Source organism: Notechis scutatus, chromosome 6, assembly GCF_049901735.1.
Source record: "Notechis scutatus isolate UNSWTSFEM ecotype Mainland chromosome 6, rNotScu1.2, whole genome shotgun sequence".
In the NCBI taxonomy this organism is placed as follows: domain Eukaryota; kingdom Metazoa; phylum Chordata; class Lepidosauria; order Squamata; family Elapidae; genus Notechis; species Notechis scutatus.
In genome coordinates, this window is record NC_142014.1 from 73176623 (window position 1) to 73201041 (window position 24419).

General features: G+C 41.1%; 1 protein-coding gene across 8 annotated transcripts in view; it reads left to right on the forward strand.

The window, feature by feature from the left end:
- The window catches only part of SOX5 (SRY-box transcription factor 5), a 1042959-nt gene that overhangs the window by 846082 nt on the left and 172458 nt on the right, over positions 1 to 24419 (forward strand). For 5 of the 8 annotated variants that reach the window (XM_087968773.1, XM_087968767.1, XM_087968769.1 and 2 more), the window contains one exon: positions 9766 to 9889. In XM_087968773.1, the coding sequence (XP_087824899.1) occupies positions 9766 to 9889 (124 nt within the window). The remainder of the gene's footprint in view (positions 1 to 9765; positions 9890 to 24419) is intronic. The other 3 variants (XM_087968772.1, XM_087968768.1, XM_087968771.1) reach the window with 1 other exon arrangement.

The following is a 24419-nucleotide window of genomic DNA, read 5'->3' on the forward strand; positions in this document are numbered from 1 at the left end:
GACATGTAGGTTCCATGTTCAGAAAATGATGCAGGGCTGGTGGGCTAAATACCGCAACATAGATGCCGATATGCATGGTCCCTCCTCTATCTGCTGCCAAAAATTATTGCAAAAGCTGATGGCAAATTTAATAATTAGAACAAATTATTCTTTCAGAATTACAATAGCTCTGCAGAGTTGTGTGAAATTGATTTTTCTCCCCTGCATACAGACCCTTTTTTCGCTATGTCCTTATTCATTTTATATCGCTATGTAAGTCCTACGTCTCTCCATCTAAGAGCAGAGAACAAACATGGTGTTTTCCTGTGAAAATTGCCCACCTCTTTGATACAGGCTTCTCTTTGCCATGTGTTTTTTTTATAGATCCTGCTTGATTCTCCCGCCAGATCACAACCTACTTTAAAAAAAAATCTTCTCTCCAGTTTTTTTTTTTTTTTTGAAAAAGCATTTAAATGACAGGCCACTATTGAACCTGGGACCTGGTTTTCAAGAAGCACAAACTTCAAATCTGACTTGAAACCAGTTATGCTGTTCTCTGATTACTTAACCAATTAGAAAAATCTATATCTGAACATCTCCAAACAGATTAAATGTTACCCCCTAATAAAGCCACCCCCCCTCCATTTCTTTTGATAGAAGGATGGATATCACTTAAAGTGAATGACTAGCCTTAGGCTTTTCGTGTACTTGTGCCAATATATCATGCTGAAACGGTGCTAATTTTGAATTGCTGCCCACTGCATCATATTAGATAACCTCCCGTTTTCTCTCTACCCGCCTACACATTAATTAAAGCAAACATTGCTATCTTTACAAGATAACTTCTTGTAAGAAAGGGAGGGGGGAGAGAGGGAGAGAGGGGGGGAGAAGGGAAGGAGGGAGGGAGGAAGAAGGAAGAAAGAGAGAGAGAGAGAGAGAGAGAGAAAGAAAAGAAAGGAAAGAAAGAAAACGAAGAAAGAAAGAAAGAAAGAAAGAAAGAAAGAAAGAAAGAAAGAAAGAAAGAAAGAAAGAAAGAAGGAAGGAAGGAAGGAAGGAAGGAAGGAAGGAAAGAAAGAAAGAAAGAAAGAAAGAAAGAAAGAAAGAAAGAAAGAAAGAAAGAAAGAAAGAAAGAAAGAAAGAAAGAAAGAAAGAAAAAAGAAAGAAAGAAAGAAAGAAAGAAAGAAAGAAAGAAAGAAAGAAAGAAAGAAAGAAAGAAAGAAAGAAAGAAAGAAAGAAAGAAAGAAAGAAAGAAAGAAAGATCTTATAACATTGGGACAGCATTAAGATATTTTACAAATCTTGTTACTGGGTAGAAATAAGGAAATAAATGAAGACAGAGAAATCATCTAAAGGCAACATGAAAGGTGCCAATCCTTTAACCCCAAATGGACAATTTTAAGGGAAAAGTTTGAATTGTGCTGGCAGTCTCTGTGGCATCAGTAAAATGGGAATGACTTCTAGAAAGTGGATGGAGAATCAACGCTATGCTGATTTTGAATTCCTTTCAAATATTTACTACTATCACAGTAGGGCCTGGGTTTACTGACTCTCAGTGCAACAGATTTTCACACCAACTGGCCAGATTTTCATGGCACTTCCCATTAGTTAGCAATAACAGTAGCATTTAGGTTTACATACTGCCCCATAACATTTTACAGCCTTCTCTGGGCAGTTTAAAATATAGAAGCTTCGTAGATCCCCTCGCCCTTTTCCCAGCACTATAGATGTCTCCAGAGAGTAAGGTGTTTGCATAAGATGCCCAAAGGATGATTCTTTGATATCATCATACAAATGATCATACAAAAAAAAATATATATATTGAGACTTTGGGAAAAAAAGTGCAAAGAAGAGCAACTAAGATGGTTAAAAACCTGGAAACAAAAACATATGAAGAACGGATGCAGGAATTGGGTACGGCCATCAGTCTAGAGAAAAGAAGGACTGGGGGGTGGGACATGATAGCAATATTCCAATATTTGAGGGTCTGCCACAAAGAGGAAGGGGTCAACTTATTTTCTAAAGCACCAGGAGGCAAGACAAGAAACAACGAGGAGAGAACCAACCTGGAATTTAGGAGAAACTTCCTAACAGTGAGAACAATTAACCAATAGAATGGCTTCCCTTCAGACATTGTGGGTGCTTCATTACTGGAGGGTTTTAAGAAGAGACTGGACAGTAGAGGGTCTCCTGCATGAGCAGGGGGTTGGACTAGAAGACCTCCAAGGTCCCTTCCACCTCTATTCTATTCTATTCTATTCTATTCTATTCTATTCTATTCTATTCTATTCTATTCTATTCCATTCCATTCCATTCTCTATTCTATTCTATTCTATTCTATTCTATTCTATTCTATTCTATTCTATTCCATTCCATTCCATTCCATTCCATTCCATTCTCTATTCTATTCTATTCCATTCTATTCTATTCTATTCTATTCTATTCTATTCTATTCTATTCTATTCTATTCTATTCTATTCCATTCCATTCCATTCCATTCCATTCCATTCCATTCTATTCTATCCTATTCTATTCTATTCCATTCCATTCCATTCTATTCTATTCTATTCTATTCTATTCCATTCCATTCCATTCTCTATTCTATTCTATTCTATTCTATTCTATTCTATTCTATTCTATTCTATTCTATTCCATTCCATTCTATTCTATTCTATTCTATTCTATTCCATTCTCTATTCTATTCTATTCCATTCTATTCTATTCTATTCTATTCTATTCTATTCCATTCCATTCTATTCCATTCCATTCTATTCCATTCCATTCCATTCCATTCCATTCTATTCTATTCTATTCTATTCTATTCTATTCTATTCTATTCCATTCCATTCCATTCCATTCTCTATTCTATTCTATTCTATTCTATTCTATTTTATTCTATTCTATTCTATTCTTTTCCATTTCATTCTATTCTATTCTATTTTCTATTCTATTCTATTCATTTCTGATTCTATTCTATTCTATTCAACTCCATTCTATTCCGTTCCATTCCAATCCATTCCATTCCATTCCATTCTATTCTATTCTATTCTATTCTATTCTATTCTATTCTATTCTATTCTATTCTATTCTATTCTATTTGAACTGAGTCAATTTGAGCCTTTAGTAAGAACTCTGGGTTGATTTGTTTGATAGAATAGAATAGAATTCTTTTATCAGCCAAGTGTGATGGGACACACAAGGAATTTGTCTTGGTGCAAATGCTCTCAGTGTACATAAAAGAAAAGATACATTCATCAAGAGTCAAGAATCATAAGGTCCAACACTTAATAATAGTCATAGGGTACAATAAGCAATCAAATCATACGAGGAAACAGTCAATATACTGTAGATCGTAAGGATACAAGTGACAAAGTTACAGTCATACAGTCACAAGTGGGAGGAGAGGGGTGATAAGGAATGATGAGAAGATTAATAATAATAGTAGTGCAGACTTTGTAAATAGTTGGACAGTGTTGAGGAAATTATTTGTTTAGCAGAGTGATGGCGTTCGGGGGAAAAACTGTGCCCAGTTGTTCTGATGTGCAGTGCTCTATAGTGTCGTTTTGAGGGAAGGTGTTGAAACAGTTCATGTCCAGGATGTGAGGGGTCTGTAAATATTTTCACAGCCCTCTTTTTGACTCGTGCAGTATACAGGTCCTCGATAGAAGGCAGGTTGGTAGTAATTGTTTTTTCTGCAGTCTTAATTATCCTCTGAAGTCTGTGTCTGTCCTGTGGGTTTGTTTTCTTGGCTGTCTGCAATACAGCTAGTCCTCAACTTATAATTTGTTTAGTGACAGTCCAAAGTTACAATGGTTCTGAAAACAAATGACTTATGACCATTTTTCACACTTCCGACCATTGCAGTATATTTGTGGTCACATGATCAACATTTGGGCCCTTGTCAACTGGCATGTATATATGGCAGTTGCATTGCTCCAGGGTCATGTGATCTTCGTTTGTAACCTTCCCAGCCGGCTTCCGGCAAGCAGAGTCAATAAGGGAAGCCAGCTTCACTTAACAACGTCCGTAATTCATTTAGCAACCATGGCAAAAATGCCGTAAAATGGGACACAACTCACTTATTCATTTATTTATTGAATGCATTTGCTGCCCATCTTGTAACGGAACAACTCTGGGTGACTTTTTAACAGCTTCTTAACAACAGTCTTGCTAAGCAACAGGAATGTTGGGCTGAATTGTAGTCGTAAAACAAGGACTTCCTGTTATATATCCATCTACGAAATTGCCCATGTGTCTCTTGATCTACTCATCAAAACCATCTTTCTCTTTTCAATCTGATCTTTTGGGGGGTTGCTCTCAGCAAGGTTTGTGGGGGACCAGAGAAGTGGTGACCAAACTGATGAAATCATAGAAAGAGTGCAGAGAAGAGCAAGAAAGATGATTAGGGGACTCAAGGCTGAAACATACGAAGAACATATCTGGTCTAATGAAAAGAAGACTAGCGGAGACATGATGGCAGTGTTCCAATATCTCAGGGACTGCCCCAAAGAAGAGGGAGTCAAGCTATTCTCCAAAGCACCTGAAGGTAGGACAGGAAGCAATGGGTGGAAACCAATCAAGGAGAGAAGCAACCTAGAACTAAGAAGAAATTTCCTGACAGAACAATTAATCAGTGGAACAACTTGCCTCCAGAAGTTGTGAATGCTCCAACACTGGAAGTTTTTAAAAAGATGTTGGATAACTATTTGTCTGAAGTGGTGTAGGGTTTCCTGCCTAGGCAGGGGCTTGGTCTAGAAGACCTCCAAGGTCCCTTCCAACTCTGTTATTCTATTCTATTCTATTCTATTCTATTCTGTTCTGTTCTGTTCTATTCTATTCTATTCTATTCTATTCTATTCTATATCACTAAAGTGCAATCGATCCCCCAATCTCTTTCTATGCCTCGTGTTCAGCCCAAAGAGATGGTGCTTCGATCATTTCAACATTGCCTTCCAAATTCTGACCATAGCATTGAGGCCTGGCAGACGTCGCACATTGCAATTACATTCAAATGTGATTAACTCACATTGGAAACCATACATACCTGCAAAAAGAAATTAAACCAGCATTTAATCCTGGAAGGCCACAGAGTAATGTCGCCTTTAAAAATAAAATAAAATAAATAAAACCACTTCTGTTTTTCCTCTGCGAACGTGTCTTGCCGTTTTAGCCATTAGGTGTGAATATATTCAACCGCTATGAATACTTCCTTATTACTACTATTATTACAATTGCACCAATATTCCTCCTGGCAACTTTAGCCCCTGAATTGTTTCTCAGGGCACCATTAGACGGCCTTCCCAGGCAGAGGAATTACCTGCCGTGTTCATTAAAAAAAAAAAAAAAACAGGAGCACCATCATCAGATAACCTCACACCTGTTTTCCTTGCGCCAACAGCGGTTTCATTGAGTGTGTTAACCTTGTGTTGCTCCGCGAAGGAGCACAGTTTATCCGTCGCTGCATTAAGCAAACCTCTAGGCATTATATTTTCCACCTGTGCAGGGATGGAAACATCCGTTATTCATCAAAAGATCATAGATGTCTCATTCTCCTTCCAAAGGTGAAGCAGAAGGGCTCTTTCATTGTATTCACAGTGCATGCTTGTTTTCCGTTCCTTTATTGATTGATATGAAAAAGCTCAATCCTTTTTGGCGTGTCTTTTTTTTTTTTTAAGGTGCACACAGAGCCTGTTCTTGGAATGGGGAGGCACCTGCCAGGCCAGTTTTAAAAGAGACCCACTGCCAATGTTTCTGTGATGACCCAGGGCATAGCACAAAGGCAACACATCATCAGATAACCTCACACCTGTTTTCCTTGCATACCAACAACGGTTTCATTGAGTGTGTTAACCTTGTGTTGCTCCGCGAAGGAGCACAGTTTATCAGTCGCTGCATTAAGCAAAAAACCTCTCGGCGTTATATTTTCCCCCTGTGCAGGGATGGAGACATAAGCAAGAAGTGTCCCTTTAATACCTCCAACTTTGCCCCCAATGTCCAGGTTACCTTCAGCTGGAGAAAAAACTCTCCCAGGAACAGCCTTTAGGTGAAGGAAATATCAGTCCGAAAACAAAGCACATATAAACTGTGAATAAAAATCCACACAAACCAAAACTGCAGCAATTAACTTGAGAGGGCAGGAAAAGGAATTGCAGACTTGATCTACATTCAGAAGCTTGATAATTCACCTTTATGACACTGGCCATGTCCTTTTGCAACCTTCTGACAAGCAAAGTCCATGGGAAATCCAGGTTCACTTGACAACCGTATTACTAACTTAACAACTGCAGTGATTCACTTAACAACAGTGGCAAGAAGGGTCGCAAAATGGGACAAAACTCGCTTCATAACTGTCTCACTTAAGGACACAAATGTTGGGCTCCATTGTGGTTGTAAATCAAGGACTATCCATATTTTTCAGCCCTTCTCTCTCTATCTCTTCCCAAAGAGATCTAGCATGGCTTGGCTCCTTCTTTTCCAACTATGTTCTGTTCAGTTGCTCTGTGCTCAAACTCTTTTGACAAATTCTCCTGGTTGTTTCTAGGGTAGGGTAGCTTAAACCCCCTGGCCCATCAATCAAGGGGATCTAAACTTTTAGGCTGCCATATATATAATGTAACAAAGCTGCTTTCCAGAAACTTATGTTGAGAAGAAGAAGAAGAAAAAAATCTCAACTCTGGAGACTCTTCATATTCCTGCATGTAAAACTGTTGGATGTGCTACAAGAAGACATATGGCTGTTTCTGCAACTTGCCCTGATTAGAAATGTTTAGTAGTCTGCAAATCTCTAAATCTATGCTCCGCCACTTTGTTTGTTTGTTTGCTTAATTGTGCAGTGATTCTCTTGTCTCGGGGATCACTGTGTCTAGATGGCTTACAGGTATCAAAATAGCAATCAAATAAAATTGCCGCTTCAAAACCGTAATAATGGAATTGTAACACTCGATATCCAATAATAAGAAAACATAAACAGATTTAAATAGTTGGCAAGCTATCTTGCAGAATGGAAAGTGGGAGTGTCTGCAAGGAAGGATCAAAATCTTATGTGGTGGGAATGGCTGCGCCCGTTTTTGGCATTTAGATACAGAATTCGTTGGTGGATGCCTGATATCCAAGCTGTCATTGGGTACCATATTAAACCAAGCTGGAAGAAGGTGGAGAAAGAGGATCTGTTTTTAAAATGTTTTCCTGTGCGTAGCCTAGCAACAAGTCTAGGCGAACAAACCTTGCTCAAAGTTCTCTCCACCCTTAAAACTAAATACAGCATGGGGGCACCTTATGCATTTTATTACTGGTTCATTGTTATGCTACCTTTTCATAACAGTGACATTACTTGAGCATTGATCTCCTTTAGAAATGAAATGGAACACTGGTATTAAAGTTTTTCCTTGCTCTACTTAGCTTGTAAAGAAAATTAGATTGTTTTGTCTGAGATATTTTGGTCTCCATGTAAAAAACTATTCACCAACTTTCGGTTACATTTACCTTCACGATTTAGCTTCCTTTTGTCATCTGACACTTTTCTTTGCTCTCCTCTCCTCTCCCCCTCTCTCCTTCCTTCCTTCCTTCCTTCCTTCCTTCCTTCCTTCCTTCCTTCCTTCCATTTTCCTTCCTTCCTTCCCTTTTCCTTTCCCTCTTCCTCTCCCTCCCTCCCTTCTTTCTTCCCTCCATTCCTCTTTCCTTTCTCCTCCCTCCCTCCCTCCCCTCCTTCATATCTTCCATCCATCCATCCATCTTTCCTTTCTCCTCCTCTCCTCCCTTCTTTCTCCCCTTCCTTCCTTTCTTCCTTCATGTCTTCATGCCTTCCATCCATCCATCCATCCATCCATCCATCTTTCTTTTCTCCTTCTTTCTTCTTCTCTCTTGTGTTAAGTTCTCCATTTAACTATTCAAAAAGTAAAGAACAGTATAAAAATGTGACAATAGCTTTTTTTTTTTTTTTGTAATGTTTTCCTAATGGCTCCTTTCCCAGTCAGGAATGCATTAGTACAACACATTGGCTGGTTTATCCAGAAGTCACTTGTAATCAAGTGCAGACTTGTAGGGCTATGTTTGAGTGTGTGCATGTTTGTGTGTCGGCAAGTACTAGTGTGTGTGTGTGTGTGTGTGTGTGTGTGTGTGTGTCCATGTTGCTTTAGTTTATATTAGCCCTGGAGGCAGAGTTAACACTTAAAATGGGACAAGAGTGTTTGCAGCCATCAGAGAACTTTCCAGCCATATATTTTTTTGTATATAATTTTTTTTTGGCAGCAAAGACTTCAGTAGAACCATCTGTCTCTCTATTAGTGTTTTGAGTTCTGTTTTGAAGCTTCTTTGCTTGGCAAAGTCATTTTCATACATGGAACACTTCTCTTTCTCCTTCTCCTTCTCCTTCTCCTTCTCCTTCTCCTTCTCCTTCTCCTTCTCCTTCCTCTCCTTCCTTCCTTCCTTCCTTCCTTCCTTCCTTCCTTCCTTCCTTCCTTCCTTCCTTCCTTCCTTCCTTCCTTCCTTCCTTCCTTCCTTCCCCCTGGTTCTTTGCCTAAGAATACAATGCAAAAATTCAATTCGCTTTCAGAGGAGAAAGAAATTTCTTTGTCATTTAAAAGGGGGAGGGGAAGGTAGCAAATTAAGGAAGTAACAAGATTATTCCAGGGTCATTAAAAAAAAATTTCTATATACATTTACCTCTGGGTAAATCCTGTTTAATTTTACAGACATCCGTTAGGGGTGTACTATGAGCAAAGCGCTGGGAGCATGATAGCCGTTGCTCCGCAGGTGCTGAAATGTTTTGGTCAAGTGAAATTGAATTCTTACAACCACAATAACAGGTCATTATTAAAGATCTGCTCAAATAACAATTCTGCAACCCTATTTTTAAAAGGAATATGATTCTAAAAATAAAATGGAATGAGGGAGGGAACCAGGAAGGGGGAAAAAAATCTTATTAGAGATCCAAATGGACTCAAAATAGATCTGTGTGATGCTATTGCTCTTTCAGTGGTCCACAGTGATGGGGGATACTTCCAAACTCAGATTGTGCTCAAAATCAAATACTGTAATATATTTTTTCCAATTTCCAACTACTTGTACTATAGTTGTAATCCAATCTAAGATGAGCCCCCCCCAAATTAGAAGAGGATATTTGTAACTCAGAGTTGAACTGTATGGTCCTTGATGCTCTCTGAGCTTGGTGGTTTTATTGCAGACATTTCATTACCCAAGTAGGTAACATCATCAGTGCTAGCAGGAAGTTTGTGAGGAGGTGCAGGAGAAGGGTAGGAGGATTGTGGGGTCCTTGATGCTCTCTGAGCTTGGTGGTTTTCTTGCAGACGTTTCATGACCCAACTAGGTAATATCATCAGTGTCAGAAGGGAGCAAACTCCACTCCCACCTAGCACTGATGATGTTACCTAGTTGGAACAACCAAGCTCAGAGAGCACCAAGGATCTCACAATTAAGCCACGCTCTAGAGTTTTTTGTTGAATAAGACAGCTGCCCCACACACCCCCAAAAAAGCTTTCCGAGTCTTGCTGTGCTATCTTATCTCTACTGTATCAAAGAGCATTTGAACAGGTCACCCGTACTACACAGACTTTCCACCACATTTCAGGACCTTGGTTACCCCAGGAACACAACTTCACCTCGTGAAAGAAACATCTCAAGGGGAAAAAAAATCTCTTCCTTTGCGTACGCAGAATTTCATGCAGTCAAACCATGAGCCTCTGGAAGGATACCTGACAATTGCAGTCTTAAATCTTCAGGCTAACTGTTATGCAGTAATATTTGGTTTGATGTTTACCACTTCTTGTCCAGCAGGTCCAAGGTCAGCTACCACCACTAATGATCCCCGTATTCCCTCCAGACCAGCGAACCCTAGCCGCAGCGGCCCAGCAAGGATTCCTCCTGCCACCTGGTTTCAGCTACAAGACAGGCTGTAGTAAGTCTAGTCAGTTGTTTTCGAGCAGGTGTGATGTGCCTAAAGTGGGGTGGTGGACCTGAGCTGGCACTGGGTAGCAAGGATGCACTATCAGAGACAGACCATCCTCGTTCAAACTGTCTATACTGCGAGGGTCAGAAGGTGGGCTGAGAAGATATCTGTACAGCCTAGACACAAATGGTTTCAACTCCTTGCCTTGGAATGGCGCTACAGGGTACTGCATGCCGAGACAATTAGACACAGGGACAGTTTCTTTATTTTTATTTATTGATTGATTTGATTGGTCAATCGCTTACAAGATAATAGGTATAAGTATAAACATACACTGCTCAAAAAAATAAAGGGAACACAAAAATAAGACATCCTGGATCTGAATGAATGAAATATTCTCATTAAATACTTTGTTCATTACATAGTGGAATGTGCTGACAACAAAATCACACATTATCAATGGAAATCAAATTTAGCAATCCATGGAGGTCTGGATTTAGAGTTACACTCAAAATTAAAGTGGAAAAAAACGCTACAGGCTGATCCAACTTTGATGTAATGTCCTTAAAACAAGTCAAAATGAGGCTCAGTAGTGTGTGTGGCCTCCACATGCCTGTATGACCTCCCTACAACGCCTGGGCATGCTCCTGATGAGGTGGTGGATGGTCTCCTGAGGGATCTCCTCCCATACCTGGACTAAAGCATCCCCCAACTCCTGGACAGTCTGTGGTGCAACGTGGCGTTGTTGGATGGAGCGAGACATGGTGTCCCAGATGTGCTCAATTGGATTCAGGTCTGGCAGGCCAGTCTATAGCATCAATGCCTTCGTCTTGCAGGAACTGCTGACATACTCCAGCCACATGAGGTCTAGCATTGTCTTGCATTAGGAGGAACCCAGGGCCAACCGCACCAGCATATGGTCTCACAAGGGGTCTGAGGATCTCATCTTGGTACCTAATGGCAGTCAGGCTACCGCTGGCAACCACATGGAGGGCTGTGCGACCCCCTAAAGAAATGCCACCCCACACCATTACTGACCCACTGCCAAACCGGTCATGCTGTAGGATGTTGCAGGCAGCAGAATGTTCTCCACGGCGTCTCCAGACCCTGTCACGTCTGTCACATGTGCTTAGTGTGAACCTGCTTTCATCCGTGAAGAGCACAGGGCGCCAGTGGCGAATTTGCCAATCTTGGTGTTCTCTGGCAAATGCCAAACGTCCTGCACGGTGTTGGGCTGTAAGCAAAACCCCCACCTGTGGACATCGGGCCCTCATACCACCCTCATGGAGTCTGGTTCTGACCGTTTGAGCAGCCACATGCACATTTGTGGCCCGCTGGAGGTCATTTTGCAGGGCTCTGGCAGTGCTCCTCCTGTCCCTCCTTGCACAAAGGCGGAGGTAGCGGTCCTGATGCTGGGTTGTTGCCCTCCTATGGCCTCCTCCACATCTCCTGATGTACTGGCCTGTCTTCTGGTAGCGCCTCCATGCTCTGGACACTACGCTGACAGATACAGCAAACCTTCTTGCAACAGCTCACATTGATGTGCCATCCTGGATCAGCTGCACTACCTGAGCCACTTGTGTGGGTTGTAGACTCCGTCTCATGCTACCACTAGAGTGAAAGCACCACCAGCATTCAAAAGTGACCAAACCATCAGCCAGAAAGCATAGGAACTGAGAAGTGGTCTGTGGTCACCACCTGCAGAACCACTCCTTTATTGGGGATGTCTTGCTAACTGCCCATGCTTTCCACCTGTTGTCTATTCCATGTGCACAACAGCATGTGAAATTGATTGTCAATCAGTGTTGCTACCTAAGTGGACAGTTTGATTTCACAGAAGTGTGATTGACTTGGAGTTACATTGTGTTGTTTAAGTGTTCCCTTTATTTTTTTGAGCAGTGTAGTTATGAATACATGAAATGGATACATATAAGAAAAATAAAAAGAATCAATAGGACAGGGACGGTAGGCACGTTGGTTTGCTTATGCACGCCCCCTACAGACCTCTTAGGAAAGGGGTGAGGTCAATAGTAGACAGTCTGAGGTTAATCATCTCCATGCTGAACACTTAATTCTTCTAGTTCTGTATAATGTGTATGTATATCAATCCATAGAGTCAGGAGTGGGATTCAAATAATTTAACAACCGGTTCTCTGCCCCTAATGATTTCTTCCAACAACCAGTTCACCAAACTGCTCAGCCCGTTAACAACCGGTTCTCCCGAACCGGCTGAATCCCATCACTGCATAGAGTGTGGCTGGAGGATGGAACGGGGCAACTTGCCACAGCCAACTTGCCATGGCCAATTTGCTGCAGGACCACTCAACAATTCAATCTTAATTATTTAAAATCATTTTAAAAATTATGTGTTTTTTGTCATTTGCATTTCATTCTGTTCCTCCTTTTGCATCCTTTCTTTAAGGATTCTATTCCACCATTTCTTCAATATTAATCTCTTGTCTCGCGGGGAAGTTGGCCATGACAATATGGCCATGGTGGGTTGTCCTAGAGCAGTTGTATTATTATTATTTATTCCTTTTATTATCATATTTACTTCCTCCTATTATTATTATTATTATTATTATTATTATTATTATTATTATTATTATTATTATTATTATTATTATTATTATTTTTCCCTGTTGCCTTGCAAGTACACTGAGTGCTTCTGTACCAGAGACAAATTCCTTGTATGTCTATCGTAATCACAGTTGGGCAGATAAAATGTTCAATACGATGCAATGCAATTCAAATTTCAGCTGGACTTTTGGGTCCAGATCAATGAATGGAAGGAAAGCTGGAATTGCCCTAAGCAACTGGAAGAGGGACCTCAGAGTCCTTGTGGACGATCACTTAAATGTGAGCCAACAGTGTGCAGCAGCAGCCCAAAAAGCTAATACAAACCTTGGTTATATAAACAGAGTGAAGTATTAGTACTGCTTTATAAAGCCTTAGTAAGACCACACCTGGAATACTGCAACCAGTTTTGGTCACACACACACACAAAAAAAAGACATTGAGACTTTGGAAAAAGTGCAGAGAAGAGCAACTAAGATGAGTAAAGGCCTGGAGGCAAAAACATATGAAGAGCAGTTGAAGGATTTGGATTTGGATAGTCTAGAGAAAAGAAGGACTGAAGGGGACATGATAACAGTGTTCCAGTATTTGAGAGGCTGCCACATAGAGGAGGGGGGTCAATTTATTTTACAAAGCACCAGAAGGCAGGATAAGAAACAATGGATGGAAACTAACCAAGGAGAGGTTAGTTCTAACAGCGAGGACAATTAACCAATGGGACAGTTTGCCTTCAGACGTAGTGGGTGCTTCATCACTGGAGGTTTTTAAGAAGAGACTGGAAAGTCACTTGTCTGAAATGGTATAGGATTTCCTGCTTGAGTAGGTCCCTTCCAGCTTTCTTCTCTTCTCTTCTCTTCTCTTCTCTTCTCTTCTCTTCTCTTCTCTTCTCTTCTCTTCTCCTCTCCTCTCCTCTCCTCTCCTCTCCTTTCCTCTCTGCTCTTCTCTTCTCTTCTCTTCTATTCTATTCTATTCTATTCTATTCTATTCTCTCTCTCTTCTCTCTACTCTATTCTATTCTATTCTATTCTATTCATATATTCTATTCTCTTCTCTTCTCTTCTCTTCTCTACTCTTCTCTTCTCTTCTCTACTCTCTCTCTCTTCTCTCTTATATACCTCATATTTCTCTTCCACTCCATTCCATATATTCTCTTCTATTCTCTTCTCTTCTCTTCTCTATTCTACTCTATTCTCTTCTCTTCTCTTTCTCTTCTCTTCTCTTCTCTTCTCTTCTCTCTTCCACTCCATCTGACTCGACTCCATATATTCTATTCTATTCTATTCTATTCTATTCTATTCTATTCTATTCTATTCTATTCTATTCTATTCTATTCTATTCTATTCTACTCTACTCTACTCTACTCTACTCTACTCTACTCTATTATATACCTCTTTTCTCTTCCACTCCACTCCATATATTCTCTTCTCTTCTCTCTTCCACTCCACCTGACTCGACTCCATATATTCTATTCTATTCTATTCTATTCTATTCTATTCTATTCTATTCTATTCTATTCTATTCTATTCTACTCTACTCTACTCTACTCTACTCTACTCTACTCTACTCTACTCTACTCTACTCTATTATATACCTCTTTTCTCTTCCACTCCACTCCATATATTCTCTTCTCTTCTCTTCTCTTCTCTTCTCTTCTCTTCTCTTCTCTTCTCTTCTCTTCTCTTCTCTTCTCTTCTCTTCTCTTCTCTTCTCTTCTCCTATCCTATCCTATCCTATCCTATCCTATCCTATCCTAATCTCCTTTTCCTTTTTCAGTCAAGATCTGTTTCTCGCCAGGACTTAGTCAATTGCAAATGCACCAGCTTAAGATGTCTGTCCCTCGTGTGTGATCCATGCCCTCCTTTTACAAACTGCACACAGAGCCTTTCCATCTGATACGGTGGTTACATAAGTACTTTGCAAATGAAACTTTTAGTCCTGTTGCGGGTTGAGGCTGCAGACTTCGCTCAATCAAAGGAGGGCTCGCACGGTGCTTAGAGTCTTCATTGTGGGGTTTGATGGTAGTATGAGGCATCTTTTATACAAATCATTGAAATGAAGTATATATTTGATTTTGAGCGTTTGGAATAAAAAAATTTTAAATGCTAAGTGGGCTAATGTTACTGCTAGCAAACCCTCAGGATTGAGAGGGTGCAGCATCCTGGAGGCAAAAAAGTTATGAAAATATAAAAATTATGAAAATATGTTCTCCGATGCGACCACATGGATGCTTGTCGTTTCTCACGGGACATTTGTTATCATTCATTCATTTCTGATACACAGAGATATTTGCCCTGAGATAGTGGTTAATCGGTCACTAGATCAGGGTTGTCATCTGGAAGCAACCAATAGGTAATACAGGTAGTCCTCAACATATGACCACAAATTAAGCGCAACATTTCCACTGCTAAGCAAGACGGTGGTTAAGTGGATTTGGCCTCATTTTACGCCTTTCCTTGCCAGGTGAATCTCTGCAGTTGCTAAGATAGTAAGACGGTTGTTAAGAGAATCTGGCTTCCCTGTTGGATGCCCTCCAACCAATGAAAGAAAAAGAGAAGAACCCAAGAATGTAGTCAGATGTCCTTCTCAAAACCACCTGTTCTGTACTTAATGAAGAGCCTTAATTTGCTCTTTTTGCAAACGACCTTCCAATAACATGCAAGCGCCATTAATCTCAATGGGAGTTCGGTGCATAGATCGAGGCTAACATATGCCTCTCAATTTATGCGCGAAAACAAAGCACTAGTTTACAACAGGTTTAAAGGCTGGAAAGTGAAGATTAATTCTGGAAGATTTTGCTTTCAAAGGATTGTCCATCCGGGTTTCTTTTGTGTGTGTGTGTGTGTGTGTGTAACAGCAGGTGTGAGTATTTGGGCCCTTTTATCTAAGCTTTTTATAGATCCTTGCATATTCCTGTCCTTAAGACACGGATTGTTTAAAATAAAACAAATGACACAGAAGGAGGGGAGGAAGAAATTGGAGCTGCCTTTGTTTCAGCAAGCAAATTTATCTTGGTTAGGAATTTCATAAAACTGTCTTCGTTCATTTCCGGTTATCTAACTCTTCTGACATCAGTTTTCTATCTATCTGAAGCTCTCTTGTTCTAAAAACTACAGTCTTTGGTCCTTCTCTTTGGCTTTATTATGTTCACATCAGTATATCATTGACGAATTCATGAATTCGTCAATTGTCTTTTGTTAGCCCAGGATACTTCACTGAAAGCAAATGAATTCATTTCCATAGCCAAAAAAAAAAAAAAAGCAACCCTAAGCTAATGACAAGGCCCATCCCATAATGCAGAGGTCGCCAACCGGTGGGCCGTGAGAAAATTTTGGTGGGCCGCAGAGAAATCTCATCCCCAGAGCACCCGCCCCCAAAGCAATTAATCCAGGCTGTGCAGAAACACAAGGCTGTTCCTCCCACGTGGCCTGCAGGAACCCTCCCTGCCCACTCACTCCTTACCTGGCAAACTTGCCTGCTAAAATTGCTATTTTTCCTTTTTCCAACCATCATCTGTTCTGCTGTCCCGGGAGATTTAGATTAGCTAGGAAGCAGGAAATGGTTGGATTTCTTGCTTTCTAGCTGGTCTTTAGATCTTCGGCTCCTCCCTTAGGACTGAAGGTTTGCTTGCAAGCAAATTCAGTGCAGACTCACGGCAAGCAAATTTGAGAGACTGAGCTAGCCGATGGCAGATAGATAGATCACTGAATGATTCTGTGAGCAACTCAATCTGCCTGATTTGCCTGATTTTGGGTAAAAGTTGCTCTTTTTTTTATAAAAAATTCAATATTTACATGCATGGTGTGTTGTGAGTTAATTTTATGAGCTTGCTTGCAAGAAAATTTTATGTGACAGATTGAACTAGCCAATGGCAGATAGATAGATCTCTGAATGAATCTGTGATTCTGTGAGCAACTCAATCTGCCTGCCTGCTTTGCCTGATTTTGGGTAAAAGTTGCTCTTTTTTTATAAAAAAATCAATATTTATATAAATATTTATAATATTTACATACAAGCCATGCCCAACCAGTCACATGACCACCAACTAATACCCACAAATTAGGCCACGCACACAGAACCGGTTAGTGGTCCCTGGAATTTAAAATTATGAGTTTGGTGGTCCCTGAGGTCCAAAAGGTTGGCGACCCCTGCCATAATGTTACTTCTTAGTAGGGTGAGGGTGATGATGATTTTTACTGAACTTATGTTTCATATGCAAAACTGTAGGGTGCTTCCATCTATGTCTGTACACCAAATTAAAACCTTTGCAGGGTAACAGAATAAAAGCAGAACTGTTATAATTAAACTAGATTGGGTTTTACAGGTTAAAAAAGAAAACTCTCTTAGCAAAACAAAACTCTTCCCCCACCCCATAAAGTCCTGTTGTTATAAAAAAAAGTTGTAGCTTTTTAGGAGCCCTGCCCTAGACATAAAGATAAAGGTAAATGCTCCCCTCACCACATACATGCTAGTCATTTCCGGCTCTAGGGGGCAGTGCTCATTACCGTGACAAAGCCAAAGAGCCACCGCTGTCCGAAGATGTCTCCGTAGTCATGTGGCCAACATGACTAAACCCCAAAGGCGCACGGAATGCTGTTACCTTCCCACCAAAGGGGTCCCTATTTTCCTACTTGCATTTTTACATGCTTTCGAACTGCTAGGTTGGCAGAAGCTGGGACAAGTAACGGGAGCTCACTCCATTACATGGTGCTAGGGATTCGAACCGCCGAACTGCCGGCCTTTCTGATCGACAAGCTCAGCGTCTTAGCCACTGAGCCACGGCAGCTGCAAAACTCTCTTTGTGAAGTTGGGGCAGAGGGGACTATGGAATGTGATAACTTGCCGAGGCCAACTCATCATGGCCAACTTGCCTCAGGACAATTTAACTAATCCATTTAATTATTCAAAATAATATTATTTTAAGTTTTGTTGTTCACATTCCATTCTGTCCCTCCTCCTTTTGCGTCCTTTCTTTAATGATTCAATTCCACCGTTTCTTTGTTGTAAGTCTTGTCTCGTGGCAAATTGTCCCATGGTAAGTTGGCTATGGCAAATTGGCTACAGCAAGTTGGCCATGGTGATGACCAAATTGTGATAGACCCTCTGAGAATACAGGTAGTCCTAGACTTACAACCACAATTGAGCCCATAATTTATGTTGCTAAGGGAGACGGTTCTTAAGTGAATTTTAACCCATTTTGTGACCTTTCTTGCCACAGGTGTTAAGGGACTCACTGCAGTTGTTAAGTTAGTAATACTTCAGTGAATTTGGCTTCCCCATTACTCGTGATGGAATTTTGATCACGTGAACTCGGGGATGCTGCAAAAGTCATAAGTTTCATAAGTGACATTTTTTTCAGTGCCAAATCAAAATCTAATGTGTGGCCTCCATTGTGGGTTGACCTCCAGAATTTGGATCAGACCAGAAGTGGTATTCAGCAGGTCCTGACCAGTTCTGGAGAACCGATAGAGGAAATTTTGAGTAGTTCGGAGAACTGGAAAATCTCACCTTTGACTGGCCCCGCCCCCATCTATTCTCCACCTCCCGAGTCCCAGCTGATTGGCTGGGTCTTCTTTTGCTGCCCTGCACAGGAGAACGGAGCTGGAAAGCAGGTTGGTGGGAAGGGAATGGGGATTTTGCAATAACCTTCCCCTGCCATGCCCACAAAGCCACGCCCACAAAGCCCACCACACTCTCCAAGCCACACCCACAGAACCAGCAGTAAAAAAAATCGAACCCCACCACTAGACCAGACCCATGGTTGCTGTGGAAGCCATGAAATCCCAAGCCACCCAAATATTGGGCTTAATTGTGGTTGTTAGTCTGGGACTACCTGGATTTCAGAACCCTTCTCCAACGTCAGTGTTCAAGATTGTCAAAGCTCTTTCTCATTCCTTTTTTTCAAATCTATCTGTGCCTTTAAATGTACCTATAGATGCAACATATAAATTATATCTAAGTAAATGGATTTGGTGGGTACATTTGTGGCCCTGGTTGAATAATTCTGCCCCACACGTCTATCCTTCCTCATATGGGTGTTGCCTGAGAAAATATTTATTTATTTTATTACTAAACGTCTATGCTGCCCATTTCGCAATTGAAAGGTTTTAGCTCACCCAGAAACTATCCCAACCACAGTCTAGAAATCTAGAGTCCTCACATTTTTTCTTCATCAGATGGGAGATCTGATCATTCACACCACTTGACCGCATATCTTAAAAGCCTCCCTGAATCTTACTTGGCTATTTGGTAGGTCTGGAAAAGGCCAAGAATGCATCCCATTAAGCAGAACTGGCAGATTCAATTAATTCCTTGTTTAACATGGTGTGACACTATGTATAAATGTGTTTGCTTTTCAATTCCGATGTATTAACACCATGGCAGCTGTGTGGCACGTCACACCCACGAGGCTGACATGGTTTCTTTCTTTCTTTCTTTCTTTTTTTTTTTTTTGATCACCATGGAAATGAAAAAAGAAAATTAACCAAAATTTTGTTGTTGCCCCTGGGACTCCTTTTAATAGTGGCCTGTGGGTGAGATATTCCAGAAGGTCTTACTTTATTTCATTAAGAAAGCTGCATTTGATCAATTTCTCCCTAATGTTAAGTGACAATCAAAGAAGCAAAAAACATCAGACGTTCCATTGCATGCAAAGAGCCCCATAGAAATCAGATCTAGATATTGAGGATTTTATTTGGAAACAAGGGCTGAAATACAGAAGGGGTATCATTCCATGAATAAGGCCTTCACTGTTGTAGAAAGCCTTTTTCTTCTTCTGTGTGATCATCCGAACCTCACTGTCAACTCATAAACCATTCCTATGTCTGTTTTAGTAATTGCCATAAAAAAGAGGCAGGGGGGAGGGGGAGGAAGGAAATCTGGAAGAGCAGTACAGCAAAGCAAAAGTACATTCCAACTCTTATCTTTAAAAGATTGTAACTAAAATACCAGAGCTTTTGCCCATGAATATATTTGATTGGAGAATGTGAATGATGACACCCAGCCCGTGAATGTGCTCAACTGGAGAGTCTGGTTTATGAGACACCCGGGGAGAGAGGGGGGAAACGGAGTCAAAGGGGATTGTAAATTACGTAGGTCAGAGTTGGCTTCATACAGGGCAGTGCCAGTACGTCGTCTCTAATAAATCCTTTGAAGTTTTTTGAAGTTTGGCTCGAGAATCATGATTTAATTAGAGCGATTGCTGGAATCCTGACACTCATCACCAATAGCACACATGGCTTTGGAGACCACCTGGAATTCTGAAAGCAGATCAAGATGAGGAACAGAGTTCCATAAGTCAGTCTCTATATATAAAGTATCCAGTATTACTTTCAGAGAGGTTGATGTCACAAGAATTTTCTGGAATATCAGTAACATATGAGGTGCCAGGACCAGGGGTGGGATTCTACCGGTTCAGATCAATTCAGGAGAACCAGATGTTAAAGTTACATCTGGTTTGCTGAACTGGTATTTCAACCAACCGGCTGGCCCCGCCCACCCCTCTGCTCCCCTCCCAGGAGACTCCACACAACCCATTTTCAATGGAGATAAGTGCAGGGTCTGCATGGAGGCTCTAGGAGGGGGAAAAAATGGGCCTTCCGGTCGTCTGGAAATGGGCCTGTTTCCGGCTTCCGGAGGGCCTCCAGAGCCCAGAGGAGGCTATTTTTGCCCTCCCAGAGGCCCAGGGGAACCGTCCGGACCCTTCAGAGGGTGAAAATGGCCTCCCCCAGGCTCTGGAGGCCCACCAGAAACTGGAAACAGGAAGTTCTGGTAGGCCACACCCACTATGGTCACGCCCACCCAGCAACTGGGCAGCAAACCAGTTGCTGGGATTTTTAAATCCCACCCCTGGCCAGGACCAACCATATCAGTTCCCTAAGCCTTATGTGAAGTCTACTGCACCTTCAAAAGTTGCAAATGATTTAATGATTTTTAATTTTAGAAGACAAATAAAATAGATGGCTAGGAATTATATTAACAATAGTCAAGTGTGAAGAATCATATCTATGTGTTGAGTTCTAGTTAAGCTGCTTTATTATTCATGCCTATAAACAAGAATCTAGTCAATAACAGCACTTAAATTGGGGCTAGATAAGAGTTAACAGAATTCAAGAAGGGTTGGACTCAAACCCCTTGTGAAGAGATAACGATTCTAGGCTGATTGCTCTCTTAACTCTGCCCACAGGCTCTGCCTGTCCTTCTCCTTAAATTATAGCAGTATATCTGCTATAATTTCATTTACTTTTCATTTTTGTCCCAATACAGTACTTAACTACTTTCTGGAGAGTAATCTTATTTCACCCATCCCTAGAAAAGAAAGATTGCATAGCTCTTGTGCCAGAACAGAGATTTTTCATAAATCTCTTGACAGGAAAGTTTGCTTGCTAAGTTAGTTAGTTAATAACTTTCTTTCTTTCTTTCTTTCTTTCTTTCTTTCTTTCTTTCTTTCTTTCTTTCTTTCTTTCTTTCTTTCTTTCTTTCTTTCTTTCTTTCTTTCTTTCTCTTTCTTTCTTTCTTTCTTTCTTTCTTTCTTTCTTTCTTTCTTTCTTTCTTTCTAACTTTCTATCTATCAATCCATCTAGCAACCATAAAACCATTTTATAAGCTCTGTACCACCAAGGACTGATTGCCAGGCCAAATGGCAAAACCATGTCTTCAGAACTTTCCAAAAGATCAGCAAGGTTGGGGGAAAAGCCATGTCTTCAGAACTTTCCAGAAGATCATCTGAATCTCAGGGGAAATAATGTTCCATAGGGCAGGTCCAGAGGCAGAAAATGCTCTCCTCCTGGGTTCTATGAGGGGACATTCTCTAGTGGATGGAACCCATAACATGCCCTTTCTGCCACACCTTACACAAAGAGTAGATGTAATTAGGGAGAGGCATTTCTAAATGGGATGGTGTGTGGAAATGACCTTGGGAGATGGGAGAAGGGAAGAGATGTTACCTAGAGCAGGGGTCATCAACCTTTCAGACCTCAGGGACCACTATATTCATAATTTTAAATCCCACAGACCACTAATATGATCTGCCTAATGACCAGCTGGGTGGACATGGTCAACTCAATGTCACTCATGTCGAGGGGCATCTCGCCAGTATCTACTCACCCCTCCCAGCCACTCCTTGCCTGCCCGCCTGGGCTCCTTAGGGCACCAACGGGAAGCAGTTGTTGGAGCTAAGCAGCCACCACGAGAAAGAGTTGGCAACCAGTTGGCTCAGTTTAAATTGGATCTGACTGAGAAGGAGGCTCAGCAGAAGTACCTCCCTCGGGACTATGAGCATAATCTTTCCAAGCAGAGAGAAGACCTGCAGGAGTGCAAGGCCAGGTACTAGTGCCTGGAGGCTCAGCGGGTGAGATGGACAGCCAGTTCCAGGCCATGATGCAGCCCCACTGGAACAAGGCTCTCCAGCTCTTCACCCAAAGCCCCACCCCAGGAGGCTGAAACAGACCCCAAGTGGGAATTTCTGCCCCCCCTCCAACCCGGACAAAAAGACCCCGAGAAAAGAGACTCTTTGCAGCAACACAAACGTTCATTGCACGTATCCAGCCCAGGGGCTGTAGTTTGAGGATCCCTGATTTAGTGCAATATAAAAAATGCAAATAATTTTTTCTGTGGACCACCAAAATTTTCTCATGGACCACCAGTGGTCCATGGACCACCAGATGGTGACCACTTCCCTAGGGAATAATCAGATAAGATGTCATGCCCCTATTGGAGTCTGACTCCAAGGGAGAGGAGGAACAGCCGACAGGGAGTGGAAGTGTGGCTCCATAGGTTGTGGAGGAAACTGGGGAAGACACAGGCCAGCTGGGTAGTCAGAGGAAGACCCAGGCCCATCCCCTCTTCATCCTAGGGCATGCAGGGAGGAGAGGATAAGGGAAAAACATGAATGGCATGGTCTACGGGGGAGGAAGGGGCCCTGATCCCCTTCACTGGCTGCAATTGTGAGGACTGTTTATAAGGACAAACTGCGCAGGGCCCAGTGCTGGAAGCAAAGCGTGTATTATTCTTGTTGGAGCTTATCTGTGTTTTGACTTCCTCCCAACTATGGTGGCTGTGTTATCTGGTAGAAGTCTACAATTAATCATCCTCGCCTGCCGTAGTAATTCCTTCAGTGTGGTTTGTGTTTGGGTTTTTATTTCGAATTAACTTTACTTTGGGTGCAGACTGCATTTACTCCCTTCGTAAATGGTTTTCTTTAAGAGTTTGATTTCCAGCAGAGGATAATTGGACATTGGGGCCAAGTTGGAGGCATTAAAGGAACTTTATTCCATTTTTGTGACTTGATTATTTTTGTATTATGCCCCGGGGTCATCACTTAAGAGTTGGGAGAGCCCACAGCTGCATAACAGGGAGAAAAATTCTTCAGAAAGGATCCTCCCTAACTTCTCAGGCTGTAAAAAGCAACGGTGGGAGATTCATACTTTCAGACTTTTGCAAGATTCAGTAAAATAGAACAAATCCATCTGGTCATCATTCCTGACTGGTCTACCTGAGAAGGCTATGAACAACATGCCTCCATGCCAAGTTAGATCAAAAGCAAATTTTATTGACAGATACGGTAAAACAATTCTAGAAGTTCAAAAAGAGAACCAAACTGAATCACTGTTGGATTTCTGCTTTGTAAAGTAGTGACCAAAAGGGAATCATAACTCTCCTTGGCTACTTATGACCTCCATTCTAGGTAATCCTCATCTGGATTGGTCACTTAACAAAGTTACAAGGAAGCCTAAAAAGGGACTCATGCCCAGTTTTGATGCTCTAATGTTCCCCTCTCTGGTCAGGTGACTGCATTTTGCATGCTTAGCAACCAGCCATTCATTTGCCACACACTGTGGTCACCTGATGTGATTTACAATATTTTTTTTTGCTGGAAACTTGCATTTATTTCTAGTTTCTGGCAAAAACTAACCCATAGCAGACAATGATCGTGCTGTTTGCTTAACAGTCACTGCAAAAAATAAATATTGTAAAAATGGGTCTACAAAGTCTACTGCTTCTCCTAGAGTTGCAAATGGTTTAAAAAGTATGGTTGTTTTTAACTTTAGAAAATAAATTATTACATACATGGGTGACTTGTTTTACAACCATCACAACTTAGACTGTAATTAGCAGGCTCAATTATGGTTGTAACTGAAGGAATACCTGTGAGGGGGAAAGGAATTTAATTTAATTTAATTTAATTTCATCTTCATCAGCTTCTGATACTTCCTGGTCAGAAGAATTCCTGAATCAAGATGCTTAAAGAGGAAGGATCTTTATAAGTCCTGGGCCAGAAATTACTACCAGCTTTGCCAGTTGTTTGTTAATATCGGTCCATCTAAAATATTGAGAAAAAGTTACAAAACAATAAGAGAAGAGCAATACTGGAACATGCTATACTGTTCTAACAATCACTTACTGCATTAATGTAGGGAAAAAGTTATTTTTAAGCCTCCTTTGGACTTTCCCTAAACTACCAAATTAACACTATACAGTACATGATGTTACCAAAGTTGTTTGTGTGTGTGTCTGTGTGTAGCAATGCAAGAGTTGAATCTAGTTATAGATATACTGCCAAGGTATAAATCCTCCAAGGACTGGAATTAGCTGGAATCCTCTTTCTCTCTCTCCCTCTCTTTTTTTAAGATATACTCTTCTCTATTATCTTCCTCTTGAAAGAAAAGAGAGGGGGGGGGGGAAACACTGCCACAAATAATTTAGCATTAAATGAGTTCCTATTTTGGTCTACTCTGAAATAAGTTGTTTAAAGTCCTGCTGATTTCAGAGAGAAAATTAAATATTTCTTGTTGAGTCAGATCACAGCAGCCTGACGTTAATGGACAGGAAGGCTTCCTTTGATTCCATCTGCGTTAGGAAGGCAGATGTAGAATCCTTGTGCAATCAGCACATTTTATTTTTTCTAACATGGCAAATTAGCGCATGTAGAAATTACTTTAAAAAAAAAAACTTAAAAACTTTAAAA